This window comes from Hemitrygon akajei, chromosome 9, assembly GCF_048418815.1.
Source record: "Hemitrygon akajei chromosome 9, sHemAka1.3, whole genome shotgun sequence".
Taxonomy (NCBI): Eukaryota; Metazoa; Chordata; class Chondrichthyes; order Myliobatiformes; family Dasyatidae; genus Hemitrygon; species Hemitrygon akajei.
In genome coordinates this window covers 19,708,121-19,725,980 of record NC_133132.1, presented here as the reverse complement: position 1 = coordinate 19,725,980, position 17,860 = coordinate 19,708,121, and the positions used below count along the sequence as shown (strand labels likewise).

Genomic DNA, 17,860 nt, shown 5'->3' with positions numbered 1-17,860 from the left:
AAGTGAAAACAGATTTCTACAAAATGATCTAAATTAATTACAAGTATCAAATACAAAATAATTGATTGCATATATATTCACCCCCCTTTAATACGACACACCAAATCATCACTGGTGCAGCCAATTGATTTTGGAAGTCACATAATTAGTGAAATGTTGATCTGTTTTTGGAGACCTGTGTGCAGTCAAGGTGTTTCAATTAATTGTAGTAAAAATACACCTGTATCTGGAAGGTCCAACTGCTGAGAACTCAGTATCCTGGCAAAAACTACACCATGAAGACAAAAGAACACTCCAAGCAATTCCGCAAAAAGGTTATTGAAAAGCACAAGTCAAGAGATTGATACAAGAAAATTTCCAAATCACTGAATATCCCTTGGAGTACTGTTAAATCAATCATTAAGAAATGGAAAGAATATGACACAGTTGTAAATCTGCCTGAAGCAGGCCATCCTCAAAAACTGAGTGACCGTGCAAGAAAGGGACTAGTGAGAGAGGCCACCAAGAGACCTATGACAACTCTGGAGGGGTTACAAGCTTCAGTGGCTGAGATGGAAGAGACTGCGCAGACAACAACCATTGCCCGGGTGCTTCACCAGTTGCAGTTTTATGGGAGAGTGGCAAAGAAAAAACCACTGTTGAAAAAAACTCACATGAAATTTTGGCTAGAGTTAGCCAGAAAGTATGTGGGAGATTCTGAAGTCAAGTGGAACAAGGTTCTACAGTCTGATGAAACCAAAATTGAGCCTTTGGCCTTCAGACTAAGCACTAAGTTTGGCATAAGACAAACATCACACATTATCAAAAACACATCGTCCCCACCATGAAGCATGGTGGTGGCTGCATCACGCTGTGGGAATGACTCACTGCAGCAGGCCATGGAAGGCTTGTGAAGGTAGAGGGTAAAATGAATGCAGCAAAATACTGGGGGAAGTCCTGGAGGAAAACCTGATGCAGTCTGCAATAGAACTATGACTTGGGAGAAGATTTGCTTCCCAGCAAGTCAATGACCTCAAGCATAAAGCCAATTGCTACCAAAAGTGTCTTTTTTTGTTGATCAGTGTCTAAAAAGCCAAATTTAAACCCACTGTGATTCAACGTAATAAAGCATGAAAGCTTCCAAGGGCAGAGTGAATGCTTTTTATAGACACTGTATTATGGAGGCACAACAGGCTACAGTTGCTGGAATCTGGAACAAGACACAAAACAATGGAAGAAAGGAATAAGGAACTTAAAAACTGTGAAAGCAGAAAGGTCTGAAGGTAGGTAAGTCATCTGGAGCAGGGTTCTAAAATTGTGAGGGCATTAGTAGTAATCTTTCTAGAATCACTAGATTCTGGAATGGGTCCAGAGGACTGGAAAATTGCAATTGTCCCTCCACTGTTTAAGGCCATAAAATATAGGATCAGAAATAGGCCACTTGGCCCAACAAATCTGCTCCGCCATTCACCATGGCTGATCTATTTTAACACTCAGCCCCAAACTCTTGCTGTGTCCCTTCATTCTTTGACCAACCAAAAATCTATCAACCTCTGCCTTAAATATACATAAAGACATGGCCTTCACAGTTACCTGTGGCAAAAATTTCATGGATTCACCACTCTCTGGACAAAGAAATTCCTCATCTCTGTTCTAAAAGGACACCCTTCTATTCTGAGGCTATGTCCTCTGGTCTTAGACCCTCCCATAGTATGAAAGATCCTCTCCACATCCACTCTATCAAGGCCTTTCACCATTCAATAGGTTTCAACGAGGTCACCCCTCATTCTTCTGAATTCCAATGAATATAGGTCCAGAGCCATCAAAAGCTCCAAATATTACAAGCCATTCAAACCTGGAATCATTTTTGTGAACCTCCTTTGAACCCTCTCCAGTTTCAGCACATCCTTTCAAGAAAAGGGGCCAAAACTGTTCACAATAATCCAGGTGAGGCCTCACCAGTGCTTTATAAAGTTTCAAAATTACATCCTTGCTTTTATATTCTAGTCCTACTGAAATGAATGCTAACATTGCATTTGCCTTCCTCATCACAGACTCAACCTGCAAATTAACCTTTATGGAATCCTGCACAAGGATCCCAAATCCCTTTGCACCTCAGTGTTTTGTATTTTCTCTCCATTTAGAAAATGGTCAACCCTTTCATTTCTTCTACCACAAAGTGCATGACCATACATTTGCCACTTCTTTCCATGGCCTCCATATTTCCTCAAAGCTATCTGCCCCTCCACCTACCTTCTTATCATCTGCAAACTTTGCAACAAAGCCATCAATTCCATCATCCATATAATGTAAGAATAAACAGTCCCAACAACCGGTCTGTACACCTGTAGTCACCGGCAGCCAACCAGAAAAGGGTCCTTTTATTCCTACCATTTGCCTTGTTGCAGTCATCTATCCATGTAAGTATCTTTGCTGTAATACTATAAACTCTTATATTGTTCAGCAGCCTCATGTGCAACACCTCGTCAAAGGCCTTCTGAGAACCCAAGTAAACAACATCCACTGACTCTCCTTTGTCTATCCTGCCTGTCATTTCCTCAAAGAATTCCAACAGATTTTTCAGGCAAGGCTTCCCCCTAAGGAAACCATGCTGACTTTTGCCCATTATATCCTGTGTCTCCAAGAACCCCAAACCTCATCCTTAATAATGAACTCAAACATCTCCCCAACTACTGGTCAGCCTAACTGACTGAAAATTACCTGTCTTCTGCCTCCCTCCCTTCTTAATATAAAGGCCAAAGAGAGGGCAGAGAGTAGAGCAAAACGTAGTGGGAAGTTAGAGGATTGGGAAGCTTTTAAATAACAAAAGAAGGCAACTAAAAATGTCATTAAGAAGGTAAAGATGGAATATAGAAGTAAGCTAGCTAGTAATCTTTCAAATTTTTGAAGTGCATTTATGATAAAAGAATGTATAAATTATACAACCTTGAGATTTGCTTGCTTACAGACAGTCACAATGGAACCCAAAAGAACCCAATTAAAAAAAACAAGCCCAACCCCCAGTGCCCAGAAAAAAACTCAAAACAAATCATGTAAGCAATAAGAGCAAGCAACTACAACAGCATTCCCAACCAAATTGAGTCCTTAGATCTAAATCTGAGGAGCATCGGAAGTAACGTACATTGAAGAGGATAACAAAAGTTTCTTCAGCTACATAAAGTGTAAAAGAGAGACAAGAGTGGATATTGGACCGCTGGAAGATGATGCTGGAGGGGTAGACAGACAGACAGACATACTTTATTGATCCCGAGGGAAATTGGGTATCATTACAGCCGCACCAACCAAGAGTAGTGTAGAAATATAGCAATATAAAACCATAAATAATTAAATAATAGTAAGTACGTTATTCCAAGTGGAAATGTCCAGGACCTGCCTATTGGCTCAGGGTGTCTGACACTCCAAGGGAGAAGTTGTAAAGTTTGATGGCCACAGGTAGGAATGACTTCCTATGACGCTCAGTGTTGCATCTCGGTGGAATGAGTCTCTGGCTGAACGTACTCCTGTGCCTAACCAGTACTTTATGGAGTGGATGGGAGACATTGTCCAAGATGGCATGCAACTTGGACAGCATCCTCTTTTCAGACACCACCGTCAGAGAGTCCAGTTCCACCCCCACAACATCACTGGCCTTATGAATGAGTTTGTTGATTCTGTTGGTGTCTGCTACCCTCAGCCTGCTGCCCCAGCACACAACAGCAAACATGACAGTAATGGGAGACAAGGAAGTGGCAGATGAACTGAGTAAGTATTTTGCATCAGTCTTCACTGTGGAAGACATAGCAGTTTCCTGGAAGTTCCAGGTGTCGGGGGTCATGAAGTGTGTGATGTTTACATTACTAGAGAGAAGGTTTTTGGGAAATTGAAAGGTCTCAAGGTAGATAAGTCACCTGGAGCAGATAGTATACAGCACAGGACTCTGAAAGAGATGGCTTAAGAGATTTTGGAGGCATTAGTAATGATCTTTCAAGAATCTCTAGGTTCCAGAATGGTTCCAGGACACTGGAAAATTACAAACACCGCTCCACTCTTCAAGAAGAGTGTGAATTATTAGAAGAAATTATAAGCTGGTTAGTCTGACTTCAGTGGTTGGGAAGATTATTAAAGATGTGCTTTGCGGTACTTGGAAGCACATTCCAAATTCCAGATATAACACTAAGAAAGTGATTAACAGACAAAATACAATTATGAAAATGCAGATTAACAGTTAATTATTTTGCTAAGCTTGAAAATGTATGTATTATACAGATGTTTTTATGTTACACCCAGCCCTTGAACATTACTGGCTCCTATCTTCAAACCATTTTGGTTGTTCATTCACTACTGGTCTGCTATGGTATGCTGACATAATTCCACAAAACTATTACTAGGACACAGAACAGCACAGGAACAGGCTATACAGCTCAGAATGTTCTGCCAAACAAGCTTAAAAGCAAATCAAAAACATTAATCCCTCCTACTTACAGCATGTCCATACCACCGAGATACAAAACCTCACATTATCTGATTACAGACTCGAGTAAGTCCCCTCAACCACTACCCTGCCAAAAGGCCTGTTTCTGTGCTGTAATGTTCTATGGTTCTAAATTCCATTCTGCTGGAGATAACTGAAGGATGATCCAGAATTTGGGAACACGCTATTTAACTACAGGGTCATATTGTTTCCTCCATAATTTGTCTACAACATTCTTTTTCTCACTTTGACAACGGCTGGGTTGGCTCAGGAACAAATCATGGACCACAGTGGCTGTCCAACAACTCACTCAAAATGAAGCACAAAATTTTAGAAACACTACAGTGAACATATTCAAGATTACCTCCAAATTATTTATCACAGAATATGAGTCACAGCGAACCATATCTCTTAGCTCGATAAAATTATATATTTACATATTAATAACTTATTCTCTTTAAACAATCCTTGGGAACAAGAGGCTTGTTTCCATTCTTGTTCTGTGAGTCCTGAGCTGGCAGATGAGGCCAAAGATGGGAGCAGGAGGTGCTCAACAGGTAGGTGATCTGCACTCCCACTACTGTTTAGGTTGGGATTATGTTCTCTGGACAAATGGATCTTGGGATCTCAGTACCATCATGAGTGCTCTATTTTAAGAAATAATGGGCAGGAATTCCCACAAACTGATGGTAATGTTACACATTTTTAAGGAGGCAGCAGTAATCATCACCTTCCTCTCCATTATTATGCCTGCAATATATTGTAAATCAATTGACAGCCAATGTCAGCATCTGATCACAGAACAAATCCCCAGCAATGATACTTTACTTATATTCAATTGTGTACACAGGACAGATCACATTATTTGTGTATGTCTTAAAGAAACAGGGTTCGTAAACCATACTAAAATACAGAACTATAATCTTAAAGCTACCCCAGAGCAACATCACGATCTCCACAGACACAGGTACACAAGGCACCTGTGCTTCGTCCTCTGCTCTTCTTGCCTTACACTTACGATTCGGTGGCTAAGCACGCTCCAATGCCAGTTTGCCAGCGACATCACTGTCACAGACCAAATCAAAGGCAGTGACGAATCAGCATGTGGGAGGAGACTGAAAATCTGGCTGAATGGTGCCTTAGCAACAATCATAACTCAATGGCAGGAGCTGATTATTGACTTCAGGAGGAGGAAACCACATGTCCATGAGCCAGTCCTCATGGGATGATCAAAAGTGAAGAGGATCAGCAACTTTAAATTCCTCAGTGTTATTATTTCAGAGGATCTGTCCTGGGCCCAGCGTATAAATACAATCATGAAAAAACCACAGCATTTGCTTCCTTGGGAGTTTGCGAAGATTTGGCATGACATCTGAAACTTTGACAAACTTCTATAGAGGTGTGGTGAAGAGTATATTGATTGACTACATCACAACTTGGTATGAAAACACCAATACCCTTGAAAGGAATATCCTACAAAATGTCGTAGATACAGCAGAGTGCATCATGGGAAAAACCCTCCCCACCATTCAGCACATCTACACGAAGCATTGTCGCAGGTAAGCAGCATCATCAGGGATCCCCAACAGCTAGGATATACTCTCTTCTCATTGGTGCCATCAGGAAGAAGGCAAATCAGCCTCAGGACTCACAACACCAGTTTCAGGAACAGTAATTATCCTTCAACAATCAGGTTTTTGAACCAAAGAGGATAACTTTATTCAACTTCACTTGCCGTATCATTGAAATGTTCCCACAGCCGATGTACTCAGTTTCAAAGACTCTTCATCGCATGTTCTCGATACCTATTGCTTATTTATTTATTATTTTACTTCCTTTCTTTTTTGTATTTGACCAGTTTGGTGTCTTTTGCACAATGGTCAAATACAAAACACAAATAGCCTTAAATTGAGTCTATTATGGCTATTATTCTATTATGGATTTATTGAGTATGCCTGGAGAAAAATAAATCTCAGGGTTGTATATGGTGACATATATGTACTTTGATAATAAATTTATTTAGAATTTTGAAAATTTGCAACATCCACTGATACATGCAAATACCTGGATTGTAACCAATTAAGGAGCATTGATGATGAAACTGAGGATATCACACAGAACAAAACTGACAAATTCCATGAGGGTGCAACAATGCCGTTGTCAATGCAGCAGAAAACAAGCTGGGGAGCAGTGCTGAAGTAAGTTTGGTATATGGACATCCACATAGCCAACAAAAAAGGAGGCAAAACTAGGGCTTATGCAAAGGCCCATGGCTATTCCTTTGGTCTGAAGAAAGTGGGAGGAACTAAAATAAATTTCTGAGGGTAAACAGATAGTGCCTATAAAAAGTATTCACCCCTTTAGAAGTTTTCATGTTTTATTGTTTTACGACATTGAATCACAGTGGATTTAATTTGGCTTTTTTAACACTGATCAACAGAAAAGACTCTGTGAAAACAGATCTCTACAAATGGATCTAAATAAACACAAAATAATTGATTGCATAAGTATTCACCCCCTTCATGTCAGTATTTATTAGATGTACCTTTCGCAGTAACTACCGCCTTGAGTCTGTGTGGATAGATCTCTATCAGCTTTGCACATCTGGACACGGCAATTTTTCCCCATTCTTCTTCACAAAACTGCTCAAGCTCTGTCAGGTTGCACGGGGATCGTGAGTGAACAGCCCTTTTCAAGTCAGCCACAACTCCTCAATTGGATTGAGGTCTGGACTCTGACTTGGCCACTCCTGGACATCAACTTTATTGCTTTTAAGCCATTCCTGTGTAGTTTTGGCATTATGCTTGGGATTTCCCTGTATTTTGCTGCACTCATTGTACCCTCTACCTTCACAAGCCTTCTAGGGCCTGTTGCAGTGAAGCATCCCCACAGCGTGATGCAGCCACCGCCATGCTTCACGTGTGTTTTTGATGATGCATGGTGTTTGGTTAATGCCAAATACAGTGTTTAATCTAATGGCCAAAAAGCTCAATTCTGGCTTCATCAGACCATAGAACCTTCTACTAGCTGACTTCAGAGTCTCCGGCGTCTTCTGGCAAACTCTAGCCAACATTTCAGGTGAGCTTTTTTTTTAACAGTGGCTTTCTCTTTGCCACTCTGCCAAAAAGCTGCGACGGGTGAAGCACCCGGGCAACAGTTGTTGTATGCACAGTCCCTCCCATCTGAGCCACTGAAGCTGTAACTCCTCCAGGGTTGTCAGAGGTCTCTTGGTGGCCTCTCTCACTAGTCCCCTTCTTGCTTAGTCACTCAGTTTTTGAGGATGGCCTGCTCCAGGCAGATTTACAGTTGTGCCATATTCCTTTCATTTCTTTAACTTAACTGTACTCCAAGGGATGTTCAGTGACTTAGTAATTTTCTTGCATCCATCTCATGACTTGTGCTTTTCAATAATCTTTTTGCAAGTTGTTTGGGGTGCTCTTTGGTCTTCATGCTGTAATTTTTGCCAGGATACTGACTCACCAGCAGTTGGACTTTCCAGATACAGGTGTATGAATTGAAACAGCTTGACTGCACACAGGTCTCCAAGAACAGTTCTCCATTTAACTAATCATGTAACTTCTAAAATCAATTGGTTGCACCAGTATGATTTGTGGTGTGTCACATTAAAGGGGGTGAATACTTATGCAATCAATTATTTTGTGTTTGATATTTGTAATTTAGATCACTTAGTAGAGATCTGTTTTCACTTTGACACGAGTCTTTTTCTGTTAGTTCCTGTCAAAAATCCACTGTGATTCAATGTTGTAAGACAACAAAACATGAAGACTTCTGGGGAGGTGGGTGAATAATTTTTGTATTCTGACAGTTCTGCCAGAAGGAGGAAGAGGGTGGTGGTTCTGTGTCCAGAAAGAAACCAAGCCATAAGCGTTCCTAAAGGGGGAGTATGGAGACAGGACATGCACAGTGAAAATAAGGCAGCTAGAACCATGGAAATAAAAATTTCAAAGTGGTGAAAGCATGCGAGGTGTCACAGATGTAGGTGGGAAGGAACTGGATCGGAGCAGGGGTGTCAAGAGTTGGGTAGGGCAAGAGGGAGCAAAAACTATGTGTCTATCAGGACAGTTTTGCTTGTGAATCACGCAATGTGCAATTGAGTGAGAACAAGTTTGGAGCCAGGTAGTGATGTCCCCTTCCTGTTAAGACTGTTTGAGGTAACTTATTTTTTTATTTTTTCTTACTTCTCCTCTAATATTTATTATCTGTGCACTTGTAATGTTCCTGTGAAACTGCAATTTCCTTTGAAATCAAAAAGTATCTCTCTCTCTCTCGGGGAAGAGAATTAAGAGTGATACAAAGAATAGCATCTGATCTGCATTATAGTCATACAGCACAGAAATGAGTTCTTCTGTCCAACTGCTCCACACTGACCAAAATTTCCACCTAAACTAGATCCACATGCCTGCATTTGGCCCGTAACTGTCTAAACCTTTCCCATCCATGATTCTGTCCAAGTACCATTTAAATGTTTAACATTTTTACTGTTTTAATAGTGTTTTCAATTCTGCTAGGAAAATTAATAACATGTCCCTTGAAACTGGAGTTTTTCTGGATGCCTTCAAAACTGTAGCTGTCAGATTCCTACTTAAAAAGCCAAACCTTGACAGGGTGGTACTAGCTAACTACAGAAACTATGTCAAATCCTTTCTGTCTGGACAAGATTCCTGAGAAAGTTATTTTCAACCAACTCAATAACTTTCTGAATGAGAACAACATTCTCAAAAAATTTCAGTAGGTTTCTGAGCAAACCACAGCACAGAGATGACCCGCAGCAAAACTGTCAGTGACTTCACTGATGCCAACAGAGTCTCAGTTCTAATTCTTCTAAATCTAAGTGCTGCTTTCAACACAAGTGACAACAACATTTTCTCACAGTACTGCCTTGAGCACTGGGTTGGCTTCTCTGGCCGTGCTCTTAATTGGTTTTGTTCATATATTTTAGAGAAATTTTTTTTCGCCTGAGTTGGAAAGCAATTTTCCAAGAGATACAATGTACCTTTTGGTATTGCTCAGAAAAGCTATGGTCTCATACCCTTCTTATTATAATGTTCCCCTTAGAGGGCATAAACTTGATTTCCACAGTTCTGCAGATGACACAGAGTCTTATATCTTGGTTAAGCCTGATGATGATAACACCCTATCTTTTCTCATTTCTGGTATAGCTGCAATAAACAAATGGATAAGCAATAATTTCCTAAAACTAAATAAACATAAACCTGTAATAACTTGGCTCCCCTTGTAAAATCAGAAGTAAGTCGCCGGGGTGTTCATCTTGATTCAGATTGAATTTAAATCCCACATAAAGAAAACAACCAGAGCAGCATTTCTACACTTAAGAAATATTGAAAAGCTACATTAATTTCTGTCACATAATGATGCTGAAAAACTACAGTAATTTACACCGTTATATTGAATAAACTAAATTCTGGCTTTTTACTGGTCTTCTAAAGCAATCTACTGACAAACTTCAAATCATTCAGTACGCTGCTGTTAGACCTTGAACCAAAACCAGGCTGAGGGAACGTATCACCTCCGTACTAGCTATACTGTATCTGTATACTGGCTTCCTGTATCTTTTAGAATTGCTTTTAAAGTTCTCTTTATTTTTAAAAAAAAGTTCTTAATAGTCTGGGACTGGAGCACATCTCAGAATCGTTTTCTTTTTATAATCCTCCTCGAGCTCTCAGGTCTTCTGCTAGCCAGTCTCTACCGGACAATTTCCCTTAAAAGATAATTGATAGGTCAGTGTTTCTGAACTATCCTCCTGAACTGTGCAAGTTATTACTTAAAACTGTAAGGGATGCAGAATCAGTTGACACTTCTAAATGTTAACTCAAGACCTATTTATTTAACCTTGCTTTTAACTTAACTTTTTTTTTATTTCCATGTTTATTTTTATTCTTTTTTTATTTTCACATGCGTATTTTTATCCCATTGTAAAGCACTTTGAACTACGTCATCTGTATGAAAAGTACTCTATTTATAAATAAAGTTATTACCATAAACGTTGTTAGCCTACCTGCTCAACCACTTCTGCTGGCAGCTCAAGATTTTTCACCCCTCTATAACATCACCCCTCATTCCAATGAAAAATATTCCAACCTGCTCTACCTCCCGCTATAACTCTATCCCTTGAGTAACACCTCATAAATCTCTTCTGCACTCTCTCCAGCTTAATGTGCTCTTTCCAATATCAGGGTGAGCAAACTGAGCACAATATTCTAAACGCAGCCTCACCAACGTGTCGTACAACTGCAACACAACATCACAACTTCCATACTCAGTGCCCTGACTAATAGAACCAGTATGCCAAAGGCCTTCTATGCCGGTTTCTAACTGTTACGACTCTTTCAGGGAACCATGTACTTGTAGTCATAGCTCCCTCTGTTCTACAACACTCCCTGGAACTCTACCATTCACTGTGAAAATCTCATTCTCATTTCTCTCTCAAACTGCAATATCTCATATATCTGAATTTAACTCCATTTGCCATTCCTCTAGCTGATGAAAATCATTCTGTAAGTCCTGATAACCACCTTCCTCGTCAAAAGTATGACCTATCTTAATATCATCTACAAATTTACTATCCATGCCTTGTACATTTTTATCCAAATTATTTACATGGATGACAAAAAGTAATTGGCCTTGTACCACCCCCATAGCACACCACTAGTCATGGGCCTCAAACTAGAAAAACAACTTTCCACTATCGCCCTCTGCTTTCCACCATCAGGCCAATTGTGTGTGTTGCTCAGTTTTCCAGCATCTACAGATCTTCTCTTGTTTGTGGTTTGATTACTACTCTGCGAAGTCTCTTCCTGGGATGCCTACCCTGAAGAAATTTAAACTTTCCCTTCAACGGGAGTTCAGTGAAACGCTCTCTTACTGCTCCTCTGCTGCTCTCTGACTCTTTGATCACCCAGAACCGCTACTCACCTACCACCTTGTATTTATCTCTCCCCTCCCTCCACCTTTTAACTCTACGCCTCAACCTTTTTCCTTCCAGTCCTGCCGAAGGGTTTCAGCCCAAAACATCGACTGTACTTTTTTCCATAGATGCTGGCTGGCCTGCTGAGTTCCTCAAGCACTTTATGTGTGTTGCTCAGATTTTCTCTTGTGTATCCAATTAGCCAGCTCTGTCTGAAACCCATGCAATCTAATGTTTGCATAGCAGCCTACCAAGTGGAACCTTATCAGAGGCCTTGCTTCAGTACGTAGAACTTACATCTATTGTCCTGATCTTAACCACCTTTTTGGTTACTTCTTTAAAATTTTCAATCAAATTCATGACATGATCGTCCACACACAAAGCTGTGCTGACTATCCATAAGGAACCGTTGTCTTTTCATGTGCTTTTATACCTTATCTTTCAGAATGCCTTCGAATAACTTTAATTTTTTTTATTATAAGAACAAAACCTTTTGCACTTGTTTCATTAACTTGCTTCTCTTGGCCAAATGTGTAAGCACTTGGTTAGTGCCAAGTAGCGCTGGGATGACCATTTGTGCTTTTTGTTGAATTTGTTGATTTCAGCCTGAACTCCAGCACAATTAGGAAAGTATGCCTATTAAGTACTGCCGGAAAACGTTGTGTAGCCAGTTTTGAAAGGGTTTCCAATTTCTATTATTTGTACTTATTAAACTCAGGTGTCTTTCAAACTTCTTTTCCTGACTTAACATTAACTACCAGTAAAGGAGGTCTACCAACTCAAAAATTCAACATATTACATGCATGTAATGGCATAGTGAGGGAATTACTTCAGTTCTAAGAGATTGATGAGCAGGCATTGAAATATGATGGCAGAATATAGTATTAAATCAAATATAATGGCAGAATGTAGTATTAATTCAAATATGATGGCAGAACATAGTATTAATACAAATATGATGGCAGAATATAGTATTAATGGTAAGACTCTTGATAGTGTGGAGGATCAGAGGGATCTTGGGGTCCGAGTCCATAGGACGCTCAAAGGAGCTGTGCAGGTTGACTCTGTGATTAAGAAGGTGTACGGTGTATTGGCCTTCATCATCAGTGGAATTGAATTTAGGAGCTGAGAGGTAATGTTGCAGCTATATAGGACCCTGGTCAGACCCCACTTGGAGCACTGTGCTCAGTTCTGGTCGCCTCACTACAGGAAGGATGTGGAAGCCATAGAAAGGGTGCAGAGGAGATTTACAAGGATGTTGCCTGGATTGGGGAGCATGCCTTATGAGAATAGGTTGAGTGAACTCGGCCTTTTCTTCTTGGAGCGACGGAGGATGAGAGGTGACCTGATAGAGGTGTATAAGGTAATAGAGGCATTGATCGTGTCGATAGTCAAAGGCTTTTTCCCAGGGCTGAAATGGTTGCCACAAGAGGATACAGGTTTAAGGTGCTGGGGAGTTGGTACAGATGAGAAGTCAGGAGTAAGTTTTTTACTCAGAGAGTGGTGAGTGCGTGGAATGGGCTGCCGGCAACGGTAGTACAGATGGATACGATAGGGTCTTTTAAGAGGCTTTTAGATAGGTACATGGAGCTTAGTAAAATAGAGGGCTATAGGTAAGCCTAGTCATTTCTAAGGTAGGGAAGTGTTCAGCACAACTTTGTGGGCCGAATGGCCTGTATTGTGCTGTAGGTTTTCTATGTTTCTCGCACCAACAGTGTGAACAAGTCCACCAAGCTGACTATTGTTCAATTTTAATTAAAGCTAAATACCAATTTGTAATCAATGTTCCAGCCCAACATTTCGTTTTACAAAATTGTCCCAATATTCACGATCATCTCATCCTCCATGCCACCTTTTCCAGTTTTACTTGTCCAAATATAATGATTCCTGTATATTTGTCCAAATATAAATGATCCTGCATATTTGTCCAAATATGATGCCTGTATATGTCCAAATATATGATCCCTGTATATTTGTCCGAATACAAATGGTCCCTGTATATTTGTTGAAATAGAATAGATCACTGTATACTTGTCCAAATATATGATATCCGTATATTTGTCCAAATACGTACATATGATCCCTGTATATTTGTCCGAATACAAATGGTCCCTGTATATTTGTTGAAATAGAATAGATCACTGTATACTTGTCCAAATATATGATATCCGTATATTTGTCCAAATACGTACATATGATCCCTGTATATTTGTCCAAATATATATAATCCTGTATACTTGTCCAAATATATGATATCTGTATATTTGTCCAAATACGTACATATGATCCCTGTATATTTGTCCAAATATATATAATCCTGTATATTTGTCCAAATACAAATGATCTTTGTATACTTGTCCAAATATATATAATCCTGTATATTTGTCCAAATACAAATGATCTTTGTATATTTGTCCAAATATATATGATCCTGTATATTGAAACCTAACATCTTTCTGATGAGCCCCTTTTATATCTTGATTATTACTGTCATGTGCTTTAGCTACTGTTGTTACCTATAGAATACTCCCACATGACTTCTTCCCTCAAACCCAGTCTGAGTCAAGATAATTTCTCACAACTGTGCTGATCTCACCTTTATTAACAGAGTCATCACACATTGATTTCCCTTTTGTCTAGCTTACAGAAATGTCGTTAGCTGGAACCTTTCAGTTCCTGGCTTTGGTTATCTTTCAATCAGGTCTGGAATAGTGATGAGATCAGACATGTTTATTACAGTACAGTTGACTCATCTTGTTACGGTGCTGTGTGCATTCAGATTAAATGCTTTTAACCATGTTTTCTGCTTTAAATCTATCCGCTGGTATGCCTTTCTGTTATGATCACCCTTCTTGTTAATTTGAAATATTTATTTCACACAATAAAACACATGGTTAATTGATTTATCCGAGTATATAACATATGTAATTGATGCTCGGAAATTCTAATTGACATTGCATAACATATTCTTTAAATATATTATTTAAATGCATACGTGGTGTCTCAAAATTACCAGAGAAGAGATTAGGATGCATCTTTTAAAAAAATAATGAAGGAAAACGTGTTTCAATTTGGAAGCAATTTCAACTCATTCTCACAATTAAGTTGCTAAGGATGAGCTACAGATAAACCTTATCACAGAGAAACTCACCTCGCCTTTCTTTACAGTCATAGATTGTCTCCTGGGAGTGATCTCTTCATTAATGCTGGACAGGAAGTTCTGTGAAATACGGAGAGCATCTTGTAGCAAAGGATGATCCAGATGGTTGACTGGAGTGTGTTTTAATAAATCCTGCAGGAACATCAGACATCAATCAAACCGCAGAACCTAAATCAAAAGGCAACGTAATTTCTGTTCACAAGTTCACCTTTTGATTGACATCCAAAGTGATCTTGCTAATATTTACTAATAATTAGAGTGCATGCAGAGAGGATGTTTCCTCTGGTGGGAGAGTCTAAGACCAGAGGACACAGCCTCAGAATAGAGGGGCGTCCTTTCAGAACGAAGATGAGGACTAATTTCTTGAGCTAGAGAGTGGTGAATCTGTGAAATTTGTTGCCACAGACAACTGTGGAGGCCAAATCATTGTGTATATTTAAGGCACAGGTTTATAGATTCTTGATTGGTCAGGGCATGAAGGGCTACAGGGGGAAAGCAAGAAATTGGATCAGCCATGATGAAATGGCACAGCAGACTCGATGGGCCAAATGGCCTAATTCTGCTTCTATATCTTATGGTCTAATATCACTTGGATTTTTCTTTGACAGTGAGTAACATAATGTAGATGCACAAAAGGATTTGGTAATAGAAGAGATAAGTTAATAACAGACATGACAACTATCTGCAAATAAAATTACCAAAGGCAAGCAAAATTAAGAGCATCTAAATTAAGAGATCAACAGCTTACAGAATCATAATTTACAAACAATAAACCAGAACCCTCCCAGCACAATCCCTTGGTGTATCCTGTCCCACTGACGGTACAAACCCACCAGAACTGAGGTACAATATAAGCAGGAGGGAGTAGCTCTGGGAGTGCGCAACTCTGATTTCAGGTTCCTCTGAACTCTAATGCAGGGGTTCCCAACTTTCTTATGCCATGAGCCCCTACCATTAACCAAAGAGTCCATGGACTTGATGAATGGCATCAAGTCAAACATCAGTAAGAAGACATCCTCGAGATTACCACCTTTATGTCCTTCTTCAGCTGATGGGACTGTGCTCTCCATGTTGAATAACACTTAGATGACAAGACCAACAACTGAAAGCGGCTCAAAGGTGGAGACTTCAAAATCTATTCACAACGACCAAGTAAGCCTGTATATTTACCTCATTCTCACTATCTACAGAATATGTGTCTGTCCACAATAGCACTGAAAGAAATGGCCAGTGCACAGTCTCCATATTATATAGCCCCTATCAAACTTGCAGCAAACGGAATAAATTCAGAATAAATGACTTGCCATATGCCTCTTTCTGTCATTACAATTAAATCAGATCAGTCCTAGCAACACACACAAAAATGCTGGAGGAACTCAGCAGGCCAGGCAGTATCCATGGAAAAGAGTAGAGTCGACGTTTCAAATCGAGACCCTTTGAGCAGGACCTGAGAAAAAAAGCTGAGGAGTAAACGTGGGGGGGGGGGAGGGAGAGAGAAGCATAAGGTGATAGGTGAAACCAGAAGGTGGGGAGGGGTGAAGTAAAGAGCTGGGAAGTTGATAGGTGAAAGAGATACAGGGCTGGAGAAGGGGGAATCTGATAGAAGAGGACAGAAGGCCATGGAAGAAAGTAAAGTGGGGAGGAGCACCAGAGGGAGGCGATGGGCAGGCAAGGAGATAAGGTAAGAGAGAGAAAAGGGGATGGGAAATGGTGAAGGTGGGGGGGGGGGGGGGGGCCATTACCAGAAGTTTGAGAGATCAATTATTGGGTAGTCTCCAACCTGATGGCATGAAACACCGATTTCTCGAACTTCCGATAATGCCCACCTCCACCCGCTTCACCAGCCCCCCATCCCCTTTTCTCTCTCTCACTTTATTTCCTTTCCTGCCCATCGCCTCCCTCTGGTGCCGAGCAAGAGGTAGGGCTGAGCAAACTTGTGGGCCTGAAGATAGCTAAGCCTCCTGGTCCTGATGGAATGCATCCCAGGGTACTGAAAAAAATGGCAGAAGTTATAGTAGGGGCTTTGGTGATAATTTTTCAAAATTCTCTAGATTCTGGGCAGGTCCCAGCAGATTGGAAGATGGTGAATGTCACATCACTGTTCAAAAAAAGATGTAGGCAAAAGCCAGGTAACTCTAAGCCAGTTAGTTTAACATCTGTAGTTGGGAAAATGCTTGAAGCTATCATTAAAGAAGAAATATCGAGGCATCTGGAAAGAAATGGATCCATCAGGCAGATGCAGCATGGATTCAGCAAAGGCAGATCCTGTTTGACAAACTTACTGGAGTTCTCTGAGGATATAATGAATGCAGTGGATAGAGGGGAACAAATGGACATTATTTGCTTGGATTTCCAGAAGGCGTTCGATAAGGTCCCGCATAAAAGACTTATCCATAAGATAAAGGATGCATAGAGTTGGGGATGATGTATTAGCATGGATAGAGGATTGGTTAACTAAAAGAAAGCAGAGAGTTGGGATAGATAGGTGTTACTCTGGTTGGCAATCAGTGATGAGCAGTGTCTTACAATCTACGCAGACACTTTTAAGAAGCAAATTACCTTGATCCCAAGATCTCTTTTTACATCAATGCTACTTAAGATCCTGGCATTAACTAGGTTCTTTCCATTTATGTTGGGGAAAAAACAATCCATCACTACCCCCCAGTCTTCTAACAGCAAACCAATTTTGTGTCCAATCAGCCAAGTCACCAAAGATCCAATGCTTTCTAATTTTCTGGATGAGCTTACATCTGGGACCTTGTTGAATGCCTTCCTAAAATCCATGTACACAACATTCACTGCTGTACCTTTATCAATTCCTCAGAAACATCAATCAGATTAGTCAGACAGGACCTGCCCTGCACAAATCATGCTGACCTCTCCCTAATTAGATCTTGTTTCTCCAAATGCACATAAATCCCAACACTAAGAATCCTTACCATTAGTGTCCCTTACAGTGATGTTAGACTCACTTGTCCATCATTTCCAGGATTATCTCTATTCCCCTTCTTGAACAAAACAACATTAGCTACCTGCCAGTCCTTCAGCACCACACCTGTAGTGAGTAAAGATACAAAACTCTTGGTCAAGGTCCCAGCAATCTCACCTCTCACCCCTCTCAACAACCTGGGGTATATACCATCGGGCCCTGGGGAGATGTCCACTGTCATGTTTATCAAGAGACCTTCCTAATCTCAAAATGCCTCAGCATATTAGCAGGCTCTACTCTGATGTCACTATTCTCTACATCCTTCTCAGTAAATATAAATGCAAAGTACACATTTAGCATCTCGTCCATATCTTC

General features: G+C 40.3%; 1 protein-coding gene across 2 annotated transcripts in view; it reads right to left on the bottom strand.

Annotated features, from left to right (window-relative positions):
• LOC140732900 (breakpoint cluster region protein) overlaps window positions 1-17,860 on the bottom strand; it is a 381,893-nt gene that overhangs the window by 206,675 nt on the left and 157,358 nt on the right. For both annotated transcript variants that reach the window (XM_073055571.1, XM_073055572.1), the window contains exon 8: window positions 14,548-14,688. In XM_073055571.1, coding sequence (XP_072911672.1) covers window positions 14,548-14,688 — 141 coding nt within the window. The remainder of the gene's footprint in view (window positions 1-14,547; window positions 14,689-17,860) is intronic.